We start from the raw sequence: 22,762 nt of genomic DNA, 5'->3' as shown, positions 1-22,762 counted from the left end.
GCAGATACCCTTATTGCTTGATACACAATAGGTCACATTTTACATGCACTGTGCTCATTTCTAGTGAACAGAAGACTCAGGTTGCATTTTATCATCAAAACATACAGTCGAGGTGGTAGTCAAAGAAGCTACAGTACAGAAAACAAACCAACACAGTCATTTTTGTCTTTTTGCACTGCTCTGCATCAAATGTCAGCAAAAAACAAACTTGGTCCCTATAGGCTGAGCTGTAGCTTTAAAATTACATAAGAATGGGAAAAGCAATGTCTTTAGAGTCTTTAGTCTATAATGAATCAGAAAAAGCCACTTGATTTTCTACAAGATCACTGGTGAGAATAATTTTGATTCGACCCAAGTCAGTTGCCACATTATAATGCTCTATTGGAAGATCTTGACTGGGAGGCATGACTTAAGTGGAAACCATAACACTTCCAAGATTTCTTCCTTCATGTTTCTCAGTAATATTGAAGTTAATTACTTAAAACACACTCATTCCTTTCCTGCATGTTTGCCTTTATTTCTTCCCAGATATCTTTTCTTTATTGATATGTGGATTCTGTCAAAAGAAAGTTACACAAAACGGTGTTAAAGATACAATGCTTGGGTGCCAGGAACATCACACTGTGAAACCAAAACCTCCGCTGCCATGTGAAACCTGTAGAAAGATGCATTGCTCAGCGTTTCATACTTTTCCTTCACCAATGCTTTCAGCAGACCCCTAAATATTCACATCTAGAAACTGCCTGATAAATCAAGACACAGACACATGGAAACAGCTGCTCTTTGAGCATTTTTCATTCACGCATAGGTTGCAATTGGAATATTGCAGACAGGATTCTGACACCAAACTTGGAAATTCAAATTTCAAACAAGATTTACATGACTACACTGCTCCCTGAAATGCAGTTCACCTCTACAGTACCAGAAGAAAACACCTAATTGAAACAACATTAGTGCTTCAAGATGCAATAATGGCTAAGGCTAGTTTTCAAGGATAACTGATGTGCTTGCCATTTGAATGACATGCTATTTACTGAGGAATCTCATACCACACGTATTTCACAGGAGTCTGATTAGCCTGTCTTCACAAATTGCCTTTTTCCTGGTTGTGAAATTGCTCTTTCACTGAAAAAATGATATATAAGCAGCTTTCCAGAAAAGTAAGAGCATTTAAGTATTTCTTGTATTGCACACAATTTTTCATTTTTATAGTTGTTGATGGACTATGATGAGCTCAAATAGGATTTTTCTTGTAACTATTTGGCTTGACTACTACAAGATCAAGGTAATGAGATTGGGAAATTCTATTTTAGTATGTGCTAGTAAAACACAAAATGAGGGGTAAAAACCCAATCCAGTTTTACAGCACAACACCAGATGTCTCCCTCCTCCTTTTATGATAGATATTGATATCTTTTCCCTGCCATCTCAAGCCATTTTCTACTAAAAAAAAAATCCAAGTGAACAGGTAACAGTACCAAAAGAGGAGGAAAAGACAACTGGAAATGCAGAAGACACAAGATTTGACGCTGTTGGTACTATACACAGCATTTAAAGAATAGAGCCTTCTGGGCAGCAAACCAAAGTAAACTGACAAAAATTATGGACTGCTCATTTATACCAAAGACTGGGTAACTGAGATTGGGTAACCTCCTAGGATAATACAGCTGTAAATTAATACTCAGAAAAGAAATGGTTACAAAACTTTTTGTAGAGGAAAAAAATAACTTTTTATTAGGGTACAGCATGGAATGAAAGAGAATCAGTCCTATTTCTTGAAGACTCTTTGGATTAGTCTCAGGCAATTAGTCAGCTGATATATTAATAGCTTTCTTTCACATCTTCAAATAACTCAACATTTACTTTCTCCTTTACTCAATTTTCTCAGACCAGTAGTAATTCTACACTACTCCTTCCCTGGCTCTGAAAGCCCTCACTCCTCCTGATTTTAGCAGTGCTGTCCCCTCATAGTGCACTTGGTTGTTGTACCTGTTTAAAAATCAGTGCAAGTTCCTCTAGAAATATCTTAAAATATTTTCAAGCCTTATTCTTCATTTCCAAGAAAAGTGAACTCACTAGTTAAAGTAACTATAGCAATGGTTCAGGCTAAGTATAAAAATAAGCAACAGCACTCAGTCCTCAGTTCTCTCACACACAAAGAGAACCTCCTGGAGCTTGCCTCTTTGGGACTGCAGAGCCACTAATGGTACAAAATCACCATGTCTGCAATATTGCATTAAACTACCAGGTTAAAAAACTTCATCTTTATTGCTTCTAGCTTTTACAGACAAAAGATCCTCTCCACCCTATCCTGATTCTGGAAGTACTCACAGTCTGATTGTCCTCCTACACCAAAGGGCATTGTTCATGCCCATTACCTCTTGGTTAACTGCAGTTATAATAAAATCAGAAGAGCTCTTGGGATATCAGGTCACAAGCTGAATGGAGTAGCTGAGTGTGAGGCTTAGCTGGTTTAAATTTATTTAACAAATCCTCAGAATAAAAATACACTCCACCTCAGTGCACAAAGAATATAACTTTGTGTGAGTCCTCTCTGTGAGAAGAATTGTTCTTTGTCAGCAAATGAATTGGCAGAAGCTGAATGCCATATTACAGCATATGCAGAGCTTTCCCATGCAATGCTGGAGCGAAGTGCTTGAAGCAAACAAGTCCTATTCAGTGTATTCAGGGCATATCACAATGCTATGGAGCTGCAAAACCATTGAATATCTCAACTCACTCCCAGTCCATTTTCCCTTGTTTACCATTATCTAGAAAATCTCATATACAAGATTTATTGTCAGCTATGCTTTTTTCTTCAGCACTTGGGCATGAATAACATGTGAAAACTCACCCAACCATATGTGTATTCCTCCACTGAATGGTGTCCACGAGACAGAGGTCTCAGCAGTTCTTCTGGCCTCTACTTCTAGCACCAACTGAGACCTCTTGCCTTGAGTACATCACTTAAAAACTAAGGAAACAAGATTTGTGAAGTACCCTCAATGTGCACCTGATAAAAAGCACTGACACAATGAAGCTCCAACTACCGATTCCAGTAGGTGTGAATTAGATACTGTGAAGTACTAATCCATTAATAAAGGAAAATAAATGCAGGAAGGAAAAAGCCTAACACTTGCATCTCAATTGCACATCTAACGACAAGTGTAATCCAAGGTGATATAAAGATATAAAGATATTTTGCCTTATTTTTACTTACTGGATCAACAGTCTCTCCTCCATTCTCCAGTCTTGTAAGTTGTGAGTCCTTTTCTTTCTTCTTTTTCAGTTTTACCATACCTTGATCTTTTAAGGTCTTATTTTCATCCAAAAGCTCTTCCATTTTTTCTTGTAGTTTGATTTTTGATAATTTCAGGCTATAAACAAGATGGCAAGATTCTTCCAATTTTCTTCTGAGAAAGTCTTCAGTGTCCTGAGAGTACTGGAGCGCAGTCAACAGGTCTGCCTTTTCTCTTCTGTAATACTCCTCTTTTTCTCTGAAAAACTTCAAATTTTGCTGAAATGCCTCAAGGTGGCTTATCATGTCATGCTTCACATTTTCAATGCAAGTTTTCAATTTCATTACTTCCAGGTCAGAGTATTTGCAGCACTGAGTCCCACTGAACACTGATTCCAGCTTTTGCTGGAGATACTGCGCCATTCCCTCTTCTATCTTGGATGTCAAAAGAGCAATATGGGCACTAAGATGTAGGACTTGTTCTTCCAACCTAGATACCTCACCCCGAAGGTAACATTCCCTTTCTCTCAGCACTGCTGTCTTTTGTCTCTGCCTCTGTTTGTAGTGCTCAAAATAATCTGACTGGCTCTTTATTTCATCTTCTTTTGTCTTCAGCTGCTCCTGAAGCCAACGTAATTTTTCCTTTTGCTTCTTCTCTGACTTTTCTTGATTTTCAACCTACAACGTCAGTGAGTTGTATGATTAACATCTTAATATTAAATCTCTTCTTCCTTTATTATTTTTCTTAATTCTGAAATAATTCTGCCCTTATTTTTTGAAAACTCAGGTATGTCATAAGTAGCATTCTTTAAAGACAGTGAAGTCATGAAAATTAAGAGCAAAACTGTCCTGTGATGTTGTCATTTCATCCATCACTGAAACTTCTCAGTAGGAAACAAACAAACAAACCACAATGTCACCCACCATCTACTACTACATAAAATGCAGAAAGTTTTTTATCACTTTCTTTTGCATGTTCTACAGTACATGTTAAATGAAAAGAAACCTTTGAACTGAAATCCATACCAACAGCTCTGAACTGCACAGTAACAGACATTTAACACTGAGAGTTGTGTATGTCTGAGATGTTACAGGCAGAGAAGCCGTGGTTCTATTACAGCAAACAGAACACACGGTTTCCAGAGTCCAAGATTTTGCCCTTTGCCCTTCACCACACCTGTCATCTGTCAGCTCCTTTCATGAAACCCCTGAAAAAGGAGAAAGGAACAGAGGTCTTTTGAATCCGTTTGAGAAAGACTTTGCTGTTTTCCTTTGCACCAAAGTATATTTGAACACAGTGACATATAGAGGTGAAAGATGTTGATGAAAGACAGAGGAGTCTTTCATTATTTCCATGCTGCCCTCGTTTTGAGCAGAGTAAGACCATCGGTATCCTGGAACCATTGTGGCAATTTTGAAGCAATACTGAAGGCACAGAGACATTTCTGTATTTCTTCAAGGAAATTTTTAGGACAGATTTTTTGATCTTCAGTACATTCCCATATGAGAGGTTCACTGGCAAGAACAGGACAGGAGGAACACCAGACTGAAACATTACACAAAGTCAGGTAGGTCTGAAATAATACTTTGTTTGGTTAACTGTTGATGGGAATACATGTATATCTAAGCTTCCTGAGTCTTGAAAAATACATTTTGTTATTAATTAAAAAGCAAATACTATTGTTTATTCTTATGAGTCTTGCTGCATGTTACTAGTGTCCTGTCAGAGTATCCAGCTGTGACCTGAGAAAATGAAAGTGTATCTTATGATAAACAGAATCAAAATATATTGTTTCATTTCTTCTCTATTTTCATGGATCCACCCAACGAGCTTTGCAAACTGGGTAGAAATGCCAGTCATGTGTGTTATCAGCCAACAGCTGACCTTCCTGATACAAAATACTCATGTGAAGAAGTACTAGCACTCAGCAGAATGAAAACTTTCTGCTGTAAGAGCTGAGGGTTTCAGAACACACATGTGGGAGAGGGAGTTGTGAAGGCATGAAATTGGCAGCGGGACATTATTGGCAATGCAGCTTGCTCCAGTGAAGGGTGCTCTGCAGAGGAGGGCTGGCACCAGCAGGGCTCAGCAGAATGGTGGCCCACACACCAATGCATCACAGGGAAGAAGGCAAGAACCAAATCAATCTGGCAAAGCTGCAAGAGGACACAAAACTAAAAGCAGGAAGCTTAAAGTGGTTGCAGCAACAGGTGTGACCCAGCTTGAAAATGTGTGAGCAATTCAGGAGTCAGATGACAAGCTGAGCAGCTGCATTTTATACAGAAAACAGGCTGTGTTAGCTGTGTTATGCTCTTGTGTCACATATGGCAGGGAATAAAAAAAACAGAACCTTTATTATGGGGCCAGAAAGATGAAGTCCGATCTAAGGAGAAGGAGTACACTGAGTGGGTTCTGGGGAGAAAGAAGGAAGTAGGAACAGATATCTCAAAGATTAAGGGCCCAAATGACAGGAATAATGGCAGTGTGGTCAAAAATATTGGATAAACAGAAAGTGGGGAAAAAAAAGACCAAAAAGTTATTCTGATTCCTCTGGTTGTAGAAAAAGAGCTGATTTATTGCTTAAAAAAAGAGAGGACACTGGAGATGAGATTGACTTACAAATTATTACCACAAAGAGAAGTTAAAGTAGGTCATTTGAAACAATATCCTCCTCACCAAGTTGATCAGGTCTTCCCGAATGTCTCGCAGTTTCCCTTTAACACGCATATTTGCATTTTCAACCTGGTGCAACTTCACATTTAGTTGATCAATCGTCACAAGAAGTATTTTGTGTGACCTCTCCAGCTCATTCATCCTGTGACAGTGAGAAAGAAGATCTCTGCTAAGTAAATACAATATAGTACAGTTCCAGGTGGATAAGCAGTCATCAGCAATGCATCAATTTATTTTTCCATTCTTCTCCCAACAGTAAAATAATAACAAATTGTTGATCACTAATAATAAACACTTAATTCTTAACAAGTCTGCTGGGGTTTGCACATTACACTGGAGACTCTCAAAACTGCTAAAGACGTCTATGTTCACTTTCTCACTTCTGGCTTTATATGAAAACCACAAGCAAACACATTTACAAGACTGATGTTCACTGAAGCTTGGCATGCTAAACAAAGTAACAATTTACCATAAAGGCAACCACAACACTTTGGTCTCTACATGTATCTAATCATAGGATTTTACTAAGTTCACAGTTAGCAAATTCAAATTTAATGATAATGATAAATGCTTCCCATAAAAATGAAGATTACAGGTAACCTACAAGTAACTATGTTTTTTGCTGACTGCAGTATAGGGAAAACATCTCACTTTAACGTAACTCACATTGGGTACTGAAACCTACAGTGTATAACTGTATTGACTTTGTCTACAAAGCTGGATTTTGACAAAATTCAGGTTTGCTTTGCCTGTTGCTATTAAAATGATAGTGTAAGATTATGTGGTGTGATGTGATGGGATTCCTGTACACAGGAGGAATACAAAAGATAATCTTACGAGAACAAGCTTCATGTCTTCCTTAAGATTTTCCTCCCCTTTTCAGCATAGACATCAAAATTTTCTCAATGCTTTAGATAGCTGTGAATTCTGAAATATCCTTTTCTTGTTAAGGAAATTTTCTTTCCAGTCTCTCATATCCTGTGGCAGGTACTAGAACCTCCTCTTTTCTCATCTCAGAGTCGCACACATTACACCCTGTGCCCCTCAGGACTGTGCTGTACCGTATCTTCCTTGAATTTCTTCATTCAACCTTCAACTGTCTTACACTCATCTCCTCCACTCATTTATATTTTCCCCTCCTTGAAATCTTTGTTAAAAAAGGCCCATTCCTACAAAAGCTTCCATTTAAAAAGGATACATAACTGTTTTGAAAAAAGTCCATTACTTAAACATTTCTGGCCAAATCCCTTGATGAATCAAAACAATTAAGGAATTATACAAATTACTATTTTGAATGCCATTTATGTTTTCTATCCTTTTAACTATTTGGCTTTGTTTGGAACAGTGCAGTTGCTGACTATCAAAACCTTGATGTTATTATTCTAGTCAATTACATAATTAATGTCTAATGGCACCTTTAGCTACTTTAAGGATTTAGCATTAACATGCTAAACTAGATTAAACATTCTGAAACAAGCAACATTTTTTAACACAAAATTCCAAATTAACTCTTAACTTTAAAGAAATGGGATGTATATTACAGACAGAATTTACACCTTTGAATATTTAGGAATAACACATCCTGAGAAGGCTGTCTAGTTATTTGCAACAATATTTTTTATTATGCTGTAAATTTGAATTAGATAATAAAAACAAAAAAAATGAACATTGCATTTCTATTCTAACAGCTACACAAGACACTTATACATGCATCTTATGGCACCCTAAAAACACGTAAAGTCTTCCTTTTTGCTAGCTTTGCAGGTGTTATTTGACAAGAAGTACATGCGACAAAAGGTAGAGTAGGTTTGTCACATTAATTTTGAATGCAAAAAACCTTTTATTTACCTATTTCTTAGGACAGAATCTGACTCCACGTAGTTCTCTAGAATACCTTTCAGCTTTTGTTCAGAATTTTCCAGCTCTTTTATTCTGAGGTTCAAATTATCTTCTCCAGCACTGTTTACTTGTTGATCAGGTATACTTGCATCTTCTAATTCCTGGAAAATCCAGGAAGTGTCAATTTTAACATTGAAATCCAGCATATCAAATCCTTCATTACTGGGCATTTTAACACAGTAACAAAATCCTTGTTCTCTCCCAGATGAAGTACCCATGACGAAAAATACCCCAAATTATTATGTTCTCAATGTACTGTTAGTCTAAGCATGCAAGAAGAGTCTAAGACTCTGCTGATCAAATGAACAGTCCTTCTCAATTCTGAACATGTTCATTATTTATGAGGGAGTCTCATTTCATTAGCCCCAAAGTAATACAGCGTCTATGAAAGGAGTTGCAGTTTAGAACATAAGATCCTCATAAAAGATTCAATTAGACTAATTCATGAAGGAATTAAGCATCGAAGTTTTGAAAAGAGGATGATTTTCTACTAGAGTTCATAAAATTGAGTATATTTATCACAAAAAAATGTGCTTATTTTGGATAAATGAATGATATTTTTATTGTTTCAATACAGAAGATTTTAAAAAGGATATATCCTATTTATAAAGCAATCTATGAGTATTTCAGAGAAACATTTGGTATATTTAACAGGAATTTTTGAACTCTGCATTCAGTATTTGACTTAAGTCTACTTCACCTCTGACAATTTATGAAACCATGCCAAAAAAGGATTTTTTTTAACTCAGGCTTGGGAAGACAAGCCTATTTTGGTTCTTTTTCTTTGCCTCTTTTAGCGTAGCTCTAAAAGTTCTTCAGATGCAGTTCACCTTCAGTTATAGAAACTCTCGTCAGTAAGTACAGTCCTGTAACTCACATTTGTGAAATTGCTTTTGCTACGTTTGCATTGATTTGGAACTGGATCTATAATGGGAATTTAACCACTGAGTTTGGACCTACTCTCCAGGAAACAGGCAATATTTATTTTTGTCACTGAAGAGTAGAAAATAGCACAAAATCACTGCAAAAAGAATAAACAAACAGTTCTTCTCTTATTGCCCCATGTTTTGATATGTGCTATTCACACATATAGTAATTTACATAAAATTTTAGTAATTTGGCCCAATGTATCATTCACTGGTCTTATGTCAGCCACTCAAGGATCTAGAGCTTAAAAGATTCAACCACTCCCTTGAGAAGCCACAACACTTTTAAGCTACAGGTGTGTAAAGACAAAGAAATATTAAATCCACATGGACAACCAAGCTGAAACCATTTTGTGATCTCCTCCAGACTTACCAAGGCCAGTCCCTTCTCAGAGACCATGCATTACTGAGATGTGTAAACATAATCATGGCTGTTCCCTGGCCGATATAATTTCCTAAATGGAACAGCATCTTCAGTTTTGAGCCCTTTGAGACACTCATATTTTGTCTGTATTTGTAAAGTGAATAGACATTCTGCTCCCTGAAATGGGCATCCCTGAATACCACTGCAAAGGGAATACATAATAATAGTGGACATTGCTACTCTGCTCATTAACAATTTACCATGGAAGCCAAATTAATGTAATTTTCAATTGTGCCCCACTCTAATATCCAACTCATAAGCTGTTAAAAGAAAATGTCTTAGTGGTATATTTTTCAGAAAGTAGCCAACAGATAAAAACAGTGAGAATAGACCAGGTAGGAAATAAACTGACACTTAAAATCATTACTCTCATTTCTACTCACATATTTCTGTTACATATTCTTGTTAAAAGTACACTATTATTCACTGATATAATGGAAGTTAATACAACAATTTATAAAGTTTCTCTATTTCTAAGTTTCCTCAAACATTGCAATTTATTAGGCTCCAAGATTCTGATGTTTCATCCTGAAAACTACTGAATATTTCAGCATAAGAGCAGGAAAGCTGTTACAACATTTCAGAAATTAGGAACTTATTGTTTCCTTCTTCACTTATGCAGCTGGGAGAGATGATTTAAAAGCTGTACCACAGGAAGTGAAAATCAGGCCCAGCATCTTACATGTATGGATTTTAGTCAAGTAACACACTGTACCTGTTCCCAGCTCTATAATAAATAAGAATATGCAATAGATAGTAAGACTGGAACAGTATACTTGGTTTTCCAAACTACAAACTCTGCTATTTTCAGTAAAGAAAAAAACCAAAAATGTCATGGAAAATGTGCCCCAAATCAGCCAGCTTCTTTGAGGAAACTGTCACACGTGAATTACAGTGTAATAAACCACAAAAATAATAAGAAAATTAAGCTGTTCATACCTTTTCTGCTTCATAACAAGACCATCTCCTGTCTCCACAGTGCATTTACCATTGCAGCCACATGCTCTGACCATCTCACGTTTGTGCTTGTAGTTTCATTTCCAAAGCAGTGATGAGCAAAATGATGTCTATGAGAAGAGTGCTTCTTTGCCAAGTGAATCACGCTTTCCAATTTCTGTTCCTTCATCAGCACCTGGTTTGGTTATTCCAAGCTCTGTTTATCTATGGTTATGGTCCTTCTCTTTAGACTAATGCCAAATCTCTTCCTTTTGCAGTGAAGACCTCATTTTTTGCACATTCTGTCATCACACCGCTAAAAGCTTTAACCAAATAATGAAAAATCTCTATTTGAAAACACATTCTCTAAATGCTTGATCCTTTTGAACAACATATTGTGAGCAATACATTCCCTTGGGAATTGAGTTTCCAAACTTCTGTATGATCCTTGTTTCCAATTTAAATTGTGAATTGTACCAGGAAACAGGGTTATTCAGACCCTTGCAGAAGCCACAGTTTGCTGCATCTGACTGAATCAGTCTTGTGGAGTTCCTCAGCTCCTTCAGCAGGTAAATGATCTTGTCTGCTGACTCTTTGTGGAGAGTACATCTCTGGTCTTTTTTCAGAGACTAAATTCATCTGAGAAAACTGGCTTATTTTGAGGCTGATTGCTACACCTTCAACACAGAGATATTCAGTTGCTATGACAAACCTCTTTCTCAGCTTTCTTTGTGCTGCCTTGATTGTTCTTTACCTTGTGTTATTTTTTCCATCATAATTTCCACTTCATCTCATTTATTATTGTAATCATCTTACTCCACTCTGTGTTCATGTTGGAGTTCAGTGTATCTATGGGAGCAGACTTGTTCATCTGTAGCTTTCTGTGTAGCCCTTTTAACACAAAGATTATTTTCAAGAAAATGTGAAGGAGAGAAAGCTATCTTTTAATGTTGTGCTCTTAATATTTTAAGTTTGTCTTAACATTCCAGAAATAATTAATGTATTTCTTATATTGCCTTTCCAGCTCTGAAACAATGATTTGCTTTTCCCTTTTTGAAAGAAAAGCCTAATCTTTTTGAATTTTCTAACCATTCTCAATCTTATATAACTCTTTACAGTTTTCATTTTTTTAAATGTCTACTTCACCCAGAATTTTTCTTGCAGTTCAGGTGGTCAGTGTACTTGACTGTTTATCTACCTCTGCCTGTTGAGATTGTGCCATTTTTCTTCCTGGTAGCTAGTGTCAATATTTGTTGTTGTTGTTTCACCTGGTAGGATGCCATGATTTCCAGATATTTATTTCCAACTATTTCTCTGCTTATTGCATTTGTCTACACACCCATTTCTTCAAGCCCTTCTTTCTTCTTGAAGAGATAACTGAGTACAGCACACCATCCATTCTTTTTCTGACCTCTCAGGCCATCCTGCGATCTTCCATTCTCCCAGTGTGATCTTTACAAGTTACTGTCTTAATTTTCAAGAAACATTCAAGAACTCGTTTGTCCCATGCAGTTCTTACCGCTTCAAAGTTTTTTTAGTTTCTTGGTTTAATCTACCATCTTGCTTTTCTCTATAAACCATCTCTTCTCTCTCTGTGGATTTCCAATTTATGAACTGAATATGAATTTTACTACTGCAGGGTTTTAAATCTCTCTTTGTTTCCAACTTTGAACAGTTTGTTTTTTGTTTTTTCCTGTTAGCTGTTTACTATAGAGAACTTATTGTCAAACACTTAGCTTTTTTATATAGATATCAAAAAGGAGATTCTGTGTTTCCTGGGTGAAATGCAAACCACATTTGTTGAAAGCATGCAGTATGGAGACAAAGATCTCAGTACTGTAAGAAAACCATTTGGTAGATAAGAGTTCACACAGCAGCCAGTAATTGCACTTGTGTTTTTTCCAGTGTTTGATTGGTGTGAGAGTGTAAATTCTGTTTGGGTTTTTTTCAGTGTTTATGATGTTGTGCTGGTCATTACTTGATTATCAAATCATTCCAGCTTGAAGCTATACCTTTAAAAAGTCTCTAATTTTAAATTCAAATATTTTGCAGCTTCAAGTATTATGTAAACTGTTTTATGAAAAAATGCACCAATTTAAAGCTGCTCAAAAACTATTTTCTATATTTTTGCATGTGGACTCAGCTGTTCACTCCGTAGATTCTTTCAATAGCCTGTATACAAAACAAAAACAGAAAACAAAAATAACAACAACAACAAAAGTAAAAAAAAAAAAGTCTGCTGAGCTTTAGATGGATGACATTAATTTAGAAATAAGTGTTGGCATCCAGCCCTAAATTCACAGGCAAAGTTTTGTATTAGCTTCAAAATAACAAGAACAAACATTACTATCAATAAACCACATTTGCGTTGAAATAATGAACAGTGTTCAAGACTCCAGCTATAGTTAAGTCTCTTAAAATAGACTTTGCTGTCTTACATTAACCAAAGACAGATTCACCTCTGGCAAGATGAGTTAAAGGGAATTACCCTTCACACTAGCATCGCAATATAATGTGCACTCCAGAAAATATGAGAGTTTAGTAGCTGTATGCTACACAGCCATTATCCCTGTGTTATCCCCTCAAAATGCTTGTCACCAACCTTGAATTTAACAGTTAAATGGTTGTTGTTGATGGGAAGAGTAGTAGGTTACATCAGCGCGATGTATTTTATGGAGACTAATTATACCTGTAATTTTTTTTTTTTTTTCAAAGGGGACCCATAATACTATCAGGTATATGATCATGGAATTTGATAGATCAGACATAAGCTTTGAACTCACAAAAATGTTTGAAATAACAGTATTTCAAAATATTTTAAATGGAATTTTAAAAATGCTGGTGATCTCAGTTTATAGAATGCTTATAAAGTGTCCCTAAACTTGGTCAGTATACTTTTTGCGGTATTTGAAAACAAATATGCTCATCCAGATGTTAGCACCTCTAATCAGGACTGGAGTAAAAAAGCTAGATGAAACTCAAAGACAATAGTTTGATGACTGGCTTTAACATTACTCTTTCCAACGTGCAGTAAGCAAAGTAGCATCTGCCCTTTCTGATCTCCACAGAACAGAAAAGTCAACTCAAACTGTGGTAGGGTGAATAATGTACTACAAGACTCCATTCTTCTACACATCTCTATAAGCATGTGCTCAATTTTTGACAAAATTAAGGAAATTTCAGAAGGAACGCTCAAAGTGCTGTAAAATTATTGCTCTATTTCAAGTAATTTTCAACACTCACCTAGCACGGAATTAGAGCTACTGCACTTGTAACAAATCAGTAATACCCTTGGATTGCATTCCACCCACCTGCACCTACCATCATTTTTTTGCAAAATATAAAGCATATGCAGCAATGCTAATAATGAAAGACCTGAAAGAGTTCCCAAGAGCATCAACAGAAGGATGATAACCAAATGTATTGGGAGCTGAATAAACCCTGAAAAGAGCCTATGACAGTACAGGTCTGATTTTTCAAAAGTACTTGTGATCTGGGCAGAAGAAAATACTGTTTCAAGCTTAGTGTAAGGTAAATATAATAGCTTTTTTGAGTAACTATTTTCATAATGTTTCTTCATCATACAATACTTGATCACAGTTTCAAAGGCATTGATTAAATGCATCTCCTGCTACAAGGAGATTCCATGAACATAGTTAACAACGGATCCCATAGAAAAAAAACCTGGAAAAATTATAAAGGTAAAAACATTGTGTATTTTCAGTTTAAAAAACAAACAAACAGAGACCCATAAAAAACTCCAAAGCAAAACAACAACAGGAACAACAAAATTGCTGTGTAAATATTAAATAGTTTTAAACCATAGCTTAATCTTCTAACAGTTAAGTATTTGAGTTACCATCCTTACTGAAAGTCAGTGTGCGACATGCATTGCTCCACAGAAGAGGGCTAGGACTGATTTTCTAAATTGTATTTCCCTCTCATTCAATGTGAAAAGTGAGCACTGCCGCTATAGCTCCTGCTATAGAAGAAATTCCTTGTGTATTTTGCATTGAACTGAAAGGACCAGGACACTGTGAAAAGGACAGTGGGATAGACAGCAGCGTCTTAGGAAATAGACATCGAGGTTTCTTATCCTTGCCCTTTCCATGTTGCATGGACACATGGAGGGTCAGTCACGTTGCAACCTTCACATCACCTCATAAAAGGGAAATTAGGTTATTATTCCCAAGATATTTCATGTCTTTAAGGATCTTAATGAAGTAAAATGAAACCCCTTTTTGCATGAGTAGTGATACTTACAGGGCTTTTTAGAAAACAAAACTGAAAACCAAACAGTGTTCGCCACCTCTCCATCCTGCGTGACAGAAGGTAGGATCCTGCATCAGTATCTGAACTCTTAGACAAAATGTATCTGCTTTGTAGAATTAAAAAGCACCCATTGCAGCTAGTGCAGTCAGCATTTCACCATCTTGGAATGCAAAATCATTTCTCATTGAAAACTCAATGACCTTCTGCAGAAGTCTAGGAAGGTAACTGAAGGCATCAAAGTTGGATTTTATAGGTGATCCTTCCTTTCTGTGCATGCAAAACCAGTGTACCTTCCCCCATGGTTTCAGGGCCTTACAAAGACATTTCTCAAAATATGGCAAAATCTGAGAGTTAAAAATTGAGTACAAAGAAATATAAAGAATACCAACCACACGTCTTGGCTCAGTTGTGTCATCAAGGCCACAGAATGAAAGCTAGTGAAAAAAACAAAAAAAGGAACAAAAACTATAACATAAGATCAAAAGAAAATGAGGAAAAAAGAAAAGAAAAAAGATGTAAGATATGTAATATGAAATCCAATGACATTACAGCAGTTAGTCTTACATCAATATTAATTGAGTTGATCTGAAAGAGAGATACAGTATACCAATCTTACTCTAAAAAGGGGTAGCAGAGTACAAAATTCAGTATTTGAGGGAAGGTTTAAAAATAGGAACATTTGTGGATTATGTAACTTCAGAAATATCAGGCTCAGCTCTCTGACTCAGTTAGGCAGGCACGTACAATTACACACTTTAAAGCTTTCCTGAACAAAGACTTACCAAGCCAAGGCCACAAACTAAATGCAACTTAAATGGTAGAGAATCAGTTATGAGAACAGCATGAAGTGTTTAAACAGCACTTGTTCCTCATGTATCAACTTGTAGAATAAAACTGATATTTTGTATTATTCTTTTGTATAGCCTTTAGAGGAAGGACATTTTGCTGAAGAATCTATAGGGTAAAAATACTGTCATCCTTATGTTCTTATTTGACAGAATTTCACATAAAACTTAAAAATTGAATCCATTCCTGAAGGAAAATAAAAAGCCATATTCATGACACTAACTATAAGTGGTGCACTGCCCTTAGCTATAACCAGCAATGAGGCCCAGGTCTAAGTACTGCCCTTCCTTCAGAAGCATAAGAGTTTACTCCATAAGAAATTATTGTGTTCAGTATCAACAGCATGTAGGTGTCAGTCTGCACCCACTAACATATTAAACCTTCAGAAGAACAATAAATTCAAAGTGTATAATACATTGATTCCCTGACAACACAATCTTCCTTCAGGCAGTCAAATTCAGAGTGGGATTTAATTCCAAGGAAAAAAAAAAATCAAAGATAATACAGATAGAAGGAAGCCTGCCACCCATCTAGGAGTTGAAGGATGATAGAAAATGATAAAGCTTTTATGAGGTCTCCTGTGAATGAAACACTAAGGCAAAGAGAATGTTAATCATTTTACTTCATTACCAGCTTTCTGCTAAGCTTGTGATTAAGCTGGTTCTTTTCCAATATTTTTCCCTATCCATTGCACTGATGAATCAGCACAGACGATGCTAACTTTCATTTTCAAAATTAGCAGTCTGTCTAATCCCATACCTTCTCTGTAAACTGTAATGACAGATGACAATGATTAAAGGCTTACATTTTGGAAATATTAATATCTAGAGATTTTGTTATTTTAGAATAGCTGGATAAACACTAATATTTGCAATGATCAACATGTAGACATATCACCTATCCCTTCAAGGTTTCTCTCCCTTGAGGAGTTAACTGTAGCATCTTAGACATCACTGGTTGCTAGGCAAGAACATCTTCAGGTATAAAAGGGGTCCAGGGCAGAAGAGGGCAAAGGCAGAAAAAGAGCCCTTTAAGGGCTGGGTACTGCCTGTGTTTCTCTACTACTGGAAACAGGGACCACTGCCTCCCTGATGGACACAGACAGACTAGCCTCAGCCTGGGAGGAGTGGGGCTGATGTACAGTGACAGTGATCAACAGCAGCAGACAGCCCAGCTCCCCACAGCTCTTCTCCTGTCTCTTCCACAAACCCAGCTGGATATCACAGTTCAAAAAGTGCAGGACAAAGTATTGCATAGGGGAGACAACTAGAGAAGGAGCAGAAAGGGCCAAGGAAGCTGCTGAGGGAGTTGGAGTAGCTGCTAGAAGTGCAATACCCCCTGAGGGAGACACAAAGGGGCTACAACATCCTGAGAGCAGATGAAGGGAAGTGAAATTAGTGAAGGGTGAGGAAGAAACCTTCCCACATCCAGCACGCTGCTCCCTAAAGCCTCTCTCACATCTCTGGCCTCTTCCAACTCCCTTTCAGAGTTCCCTAAAAGTCTTCCTTTTGCTCTTTTGTCCTATTCTGATCAAAAAAGAAAAAAAAAAAACAAACAAACCAACAATGAAACCTCCTCTAACATCTCCAGCAGCAGGTTTGTACCCATATATATCAGAGAATGTGAACACGAGATGATGTGACTCATCTTGGGATCTAGGCACTGCTTTAGTAAAAGCAACATAACTAAAACACTTTGCTAGAGCTTAGAGAAAACTGTTTTGTCAGCCTATGTCCTTCAGAATGGACTGAACTCCACAGACCCGGGAAACATTTCAGTCCACAGTCCATGAACCTTGTTGCATCTCTTGCGACCACAGTGACCCAAATACATTTGCTGTCTTAATGCTCCATCAGAGCTTCTTCAAAAGAGGAGAAAATTTGGATTCCAGATTTTCATTTGTAACTTGTTTCTATCTTAAAGCAAGAAATATTTTTGGTTGCAGTGTTTGCCACATGCACATCACTAACTTCTTTAAAATTTTCAGTATTTGCAAGTTTTGCAAAGCAATGTTATCCACAGAACAGGGCTGAGCTAACTGCTTCTGTCAATCAGAGACAAATCTTTATATTGTTTCTTCATCTAAATCACAGCAAATCCCCCCTTTTAGCCCAGTGTCTTTCAGACCTCTTGATTCCTTTCTGTACTTGAAAGAAAATCCAGATAGCAAATTATTTTGAGCAGATTAGGGACAGAGCTTCATTTTATGCAGCACTGACTTGAACACAAATTTTATCTTTTTTGTTTTAAAATAGATTTCATGATATTAAGTACTGTCAACATCAATGCAACAGAGAAAAATAAATTATTATGAAAAACAATCCATTGGCATTCCCCAGGTATTTATTTACCTTTTCCTCAATTTCTTTGAGTTGCCTCTTTTGAAGTTCGATTTTATCTTCTAGTTCTCGAATTCGCTGGAAAAGAAAAAAGCAAAATATAAATAATTAGACTTAATTTGAAAAGTATATGAATAAGAAGATAAGAAATAGATTAAAAAATTAACACAGCAAATGCCCATTATTATTGTAACACTTCCTTTACAGTTACAGTAGGTATGTTCATGGCAGGATCACTCCACGTTTCCATGAAAATATGGCATTTTAAACCAGCTCACATTAATAGCATCATGTTTACTACCAGGAAGTCTAATCATTGCCACTCATTAATCATAATTTATCATATACACACAGAAAATTCCAGTTAGCACCAAAATTTTTAGAAGTACAACACTCTTTGCAACTGCCAGAAATTTTTTCTACTTAACCAGACAGTCAACAGATTATACTATCACCTTTTATTTTAACTGTCTACTTTCATTTCCTATAAAACATAACTATGCTTCTGGCATAGTCACGCTATACCAGAAAAACAGAGCACCCAGATTTTCATATAATCACTAAGACACTATCCAGAGATTCAGCTCTGTCCTGTTGCCAGAGCCACCTCCCACCAGAATCAGAGAGAATGTGTCCTTCAGTGCAGCTCTCCACATTTTTAAGGATTTTCCTTGTTCAGTTCCACAAAGGTTCTCAAAAAATATGACTGTGGTTGAGTCTTCATGTCCAATGTTATTGCTGTCCCATTGAAAGGAAGTTATACTTCCTTTCTTTTTCTTTTCCTTATTTATCTATTTTTAATTTTCTGGGCTTCTACATCAAGAAGATGCATTTGATTACACTTTTAGTATATTGTATAGTATATTAGTATGTTTTTTCCTCTTTTTTCTTTTATAGGTAGAAATCTGGAATCTCCTGCTGGAAATCAAGGAACAGTTTTACACTACCAGCTTTTTCAGGATTACCTGGCCTTTGTCTGACTTACGATAGTTGAGGTTATTAACAATTTCTGAACTTTGAAAGATAAATCATCTAGTCTAATTTCTATGCATAGGCCACTAAAATTAACATAGCAGCTGCTGCACCACTCCCAAGTTATTTTATTACACCCAAACTGATTTGAACAATAGTATCTGTTTCAAAACAACCTTCAATCGTTATTTATGTGTGATCACCTGCCATCAAAAATTAATTACCTGCATTCAATTCAAAGACCTCAAATAGTGGGAAATGGCCCCCACTCATGGCAGCCCAGAACGGTCACAGCAAGGCAGCAGCTGATTTTCTATAGGTTTCTATTGGTTTTCTATTTGTTTTGAGAACTACAGATTTCAGCTTGAATGTTTCAAAGCTAACCTGGAGCTACCCTAAAGATGAGGTACATCCACTCTGCAGTTCACCTTGCCTAGGACGTACTCATCTCCACACAAATATTGCAGTCAGGTCACAAGCAATACCTTTGTTGTTGTCGCTGCTCTTTTAAAACAAGATTTTTTTCTTAAATGACTGCTTTGAATATTATGCAGTCAGAATAAGTCAATCAAAGCCTCCACTGTATCTTTCTGCATTGCTCAGAGTTTTTCTCCAATAATATAAAAGTGATTCTGTGAAAAGCACAAACCAGATTATCCTGGTGTGGCATGAGTGCATGCAGCTTTGCTGACAGTAACAAATGCCCCAAGCACAGCTGGATTAATTTCACTTTTCCCCTATTACATTTGAATTGATTTATACTTCATGCTCAAGGCAAGTCTATCTTTCAAACAATCATCTTTATATACTGTATGTACCAGGAATACTGCAATCACTGCAAGAAGACACGGGATGAGAAGCAGGCAGATGTAATCTCCTCTGAGATCTCTGGTCCCTCAGGTTATACTCTTATTTCTCTCCTACTCGTTTCTGTGATGCTGATTCCTACTCACAGCCACATCCCAGATCTGAGTGACAGACTTCTGTGTGACAGAATTCTATGGGTGTTCTGCTATGCTCTGTGCTAAAGTTTGACCATAGTGAGATGAGTGGAGAAAAGCAATATTTTAAAATATCCATTTCACCTTCAAGATTTTTAATGCGAGATATTTTTGCAATATCTGCTGAGAACTACCCTCTGGGAAAAAAAACGAAAAATAACCCCAAACATCTGGTGGGTTTCTCACCTCAGGGTTTACAGCAAGTGTTCTTTCATAAAATAACATGTTAATTAGGATAAGATGGCATTTTTCAGATTTAGGAATTTTGTTAATTAAGTAAAAATTGAGATGTTATTATTCCCTTACGAATTCTTAATCTTTTCAAAAAATTACAGCTATTCACTCCAGCTATTCAGAATAGTTCTATAAAAAAAAAAAAAAAAGGCCAAGGTTTCTGTTTTCCAGTTCCCACCCATAACCCATCATAATTGTTATACTTTGTGAGATGAAAGATAAAGAATGGTTTCAAGATAAAGAAATATACACTTTCCCAAAAATCAGACAAAATAGCAATTGAAAGGGAATATACACAGGGTTGAACTCCTTAGCAGTGAAAAATCTGCCAAAAAAATCTCAAAACAACTAGATTTATGTCAGTAAGGTAGATATATACAGGGTGGATATAGTCCATGGTGCAGATATTTACATGTATACACGTGTATATATAGACCTTGAACTTGCTGCCTAAGCGTAATATGTTGAAGACAGGTGACTACTATTTAAATAGTTACTATTTCCCTTATATTAGCAGAAATCACAATGACAGAAGACTTAAGCTGTGAATTAGTAAGATTTTGTAACCAGCTTCTTTACTACAAAAATTAGTAGTTCAAAGCTAGACAGGTCAGAAATTTGTTCTAAAATACAACCATGGGCTGGAATTTTCCATCAGGTATCAAAGCTTGGGGTTGTTTACTTCTGGTTGTTTACTTGCTTTCCCCTGAAGTGTTGTAGGGAGGATTATCCAGGAGGATGAAGTGGGCGTAGCTATTCCCATCAATATCCTCTGCACAGGGTCAGCACTGGAAGATAACCAGCCTAGCTCAGCTATTTATATATCCTGAATAATCTGATTTAACTAATTTATTTCCATTTAACTGCAGAAATGGCCTTAAGAATATATACACATATATACAAATATATATGTATAAAAATATATACAAATATAATGGCAGGAAAAGAGATATTTACACCTGCATACATTGTTTGACACATTTTCCCCCATTGTACCTATATGCTTTTACAGCATTATGTTGATCATACAAAGATAATAATTTCCAAAATATTAATTTTAAAAAATATATCTAAGCTACATTCAACAATCCTAGCTTTAACAAAAAATGTATCTTCTAGAAGTAGCCAGACATGTTCCTCAGTCAAAGATTGTATTAAACTACTGAGAAGGAAATTACACATGAATTACACATACTAATTAAGACCAAAGGCAGGACTGCTTGAGATTCAGTATAAGCATTTTCATCTTTATCTACTCTTCCTGTTATTTGCAAGAATTAGCAATCAAGAAGCTGTGGACTCACTCCCAGGTTTTCTACACTTGACTAGGTTGCTTTCAATGAATTCTGATTTGTTTATGTTTGCAAAAGCATAACAGTGACAACAAATCATGCAGAACTATTATATTGTTATCAAGAAATTCTACCTGCTTCCACACTTTGTGGCATGAACGGGTGATCAATAAGTCAAGCTTTCCCTACTGTGTCAGAGAGTTATAACAGTTGTGCTATAAATGATTCATTCAGCTCTGCCCTTGACAAAGCTCTCAGGAACCTTGCAGGGTAAATCCAGCACATTTTCAACTGCGCAAAAAACTATGTGAGAAAGCAACAAAATCTACTATCTCTTGCTCTCAAATATTGAGAAATCTTGGTTGAGATGAAAGGCACAGGCCGTTCTTTTGGTTTCTTTCTTTTTCTTTTTTTTTTTTTTTTTTTTGAAGGAGGTGTAGAAGATATGGACAGACAACTCAAAACCAGAGTGAGGATCAGGGACAAAATGGAGAGGTGTTCTGCTGGGTTCCAGCAATTCCTGTGTTAATAGCTGCCCCTCAGTCACATGAGCACACCTTTTTCGGGACTGACAGGATTCATGAGAATAACACTGTGATGTCAAATCACGAGGCCATACAAAGGAATTACTGTAGGCAAACAAAGAGACACAGTCAGACAAAAACAGTGCAATGAGAATGCGACCATGAAAGACAAGAATGCAAACATTGGAGACATGGATTCTTAACGCTGTCTGCCTTGCCTGCATTCAAAATCAACCTGCCAAAATAATGAATGCTAACTTGTAATTGATTTTATTATAATAGCAAATAAAACATCACAAAACTTCTGGATGATGGATGAATAGATTTGCAAATACTCCCCGTTATTACCTTCACCCACATGTAGCTCTCCTGAGTATGGGAGGAGGTTTGGATGCGCATCCATTTTAGTATGGCAGGCACCTACTTGATAAATCGTCCTTCCGCTAGCAATGAAGTGTGCTGCCACTTCTGAGGAAGTGCTTGCAAGCAGACAGAAAGCAGCAGGGGCTGAAAAGGTCCTACTGCTGTCCTGAGTTAACAGCAGATGGCTCTGCTGGCCAAGCTACGGCTGGAACAGAAGCTTCAGCTTTGCCAGGAATAAGGCTCATCTGTGAAACCATTTGCATCTCCAGACAGCTACAGAACAAAGATGCTAAAGATGTACAACATATGCCTTACTTATTATTTAGCTGCAATTTGAACAGACTTTTAAGTTCCATTATAGTTTTTTTCTTGATAGTAGTTATTTATCCATTATATATACAAGGGTAGGGAGCACAGCTATAACACAAATAGACAGTCTAAAAATGCTAACAGTTAGGTAAAAGAGAGAACATCCAGAAAGTTAAGGCAGCTAATGCATACATTTCCTTTGGAAATCTGTAGTGTGAAGACAGGCATTTGACTGAAAGTCTGCTAAAGAACCCCCACCATGGCACTAGTTACCACATCACTGAACAGAGCAGTAAAAGGGAGGGTTAACATCAGTCAGTCGCAATTGTATAAATTATATGTTCACTGACCGCAGTGACCATATACTGCCCCTTCAATCCAATGCTTGAAGATCTCCCAAACACAAAGGGCTATCAGATTGCCCAAAAGTGGGAAATTAAACATTTTTCTCAGCAAAAGATTCCTAACTTGTGGAAGATTCCTCCTAAATGCTAATAACCCTAATTTCCTTTC

The 22,762-nt window shown here is 36.7% G+C and overlaps 2 protein-coding genes across 21 annotated transcripts in view; both read right to left on the bottom strand.

Moving 5' to 3' along the window:
• Nucleotides 1-10,317, bottom strand: part of C4H4orf50 (chromosome 4 C4orf50 homolog) — an 81,360-nt gene extending 71,043 nt beyond the window's left edge. For all 5 annotated transcript variants that reach the window (XR_010472115.1, XR_010472116.1, XR_002412016.2 and 2 more), the window contains exons 1-4: nt 10,101-10,317; nt 7,761-7,912; nt 5,916-6,054; nt 3,221-3,916 (exon numbers count right to left, since the gene is read on the bottom strand). Coding sequence is in view for 1 of the 5 variants with exons in the window: in XM_021286162.2 (XP_021141837.2) it covers nt 3,221-3,916; nt 5,916-6,054; nt 7,761-7,912; nt 10,101-10,145 (1,032 nt within the window). In the remaining 4 variants the exon portion in view is untranslated. The remainder of the gene's footprint in view (nt 1-3,220; nt 3,917-5,915; nt 6,055-7,760; nt 7,913-10,100) is intronic.
• Nucleotides 10,318-12,031: 1,714 nt separating this feature from the next.
• Nucleotides 12,032-22,762, bottom strand: part of JAKMIP1 (janus kinase and microtubule interacting protein 1) — a 148,558-nt gene continuing 137,827 nt past the window's right edge. For 10 of the 16 annotated variants that reach the window (XM_065060478.1, XM_065060473.1, XM_065060472.1 and 7 more), the window contains 4 exons: nt 17,567-17,632; nt 14,759-14,803; nt 14,361-14,415; nt 12,247-12,269 (listed from right to left, as the gene is read on the bottom strand). In XM_065060478.1, the coding sequence (XP_064916550.1) occupies nt 12,262-12,269; nt 14,361-14,415; nt 14,759-14,803; nt 17,567-17,632 (174 nt within the window). In that variant the 3' untranslated portion in view covers nt 12,247-12,261. Of the gene's footprint in view, nt 12,270-14,360; nt 14,416-14,758; nt 14,835-17,566; nt 17,633-22,762 lie in introns of all 16 variants that reach the window. The other 6 variants (XM_065060482.1, XM_065060483.1, XM_065060484.1 and 3 more) reach the window with 2 other exon arrangements.

Source organism: Columba livia, chromosome 4 (genome assembly GCF_036013475.1).
Source record: "Columba livia isolate bColLiv1 breed racing homer chromosome 4, bColLiv1.pat.W.v2, whole genome shotgun sequence".
Lineage (NCBI taxonomy): Eukaryota > Metazoa > Chordata > Aves > Columbiformes > Columbidae > Columba > Columba livia.
The sequence above is the reverse complement of the archived record's forward strand: the minus strand, read 5'-3'. Positions and strand labels throughout refer to the sequence as shown.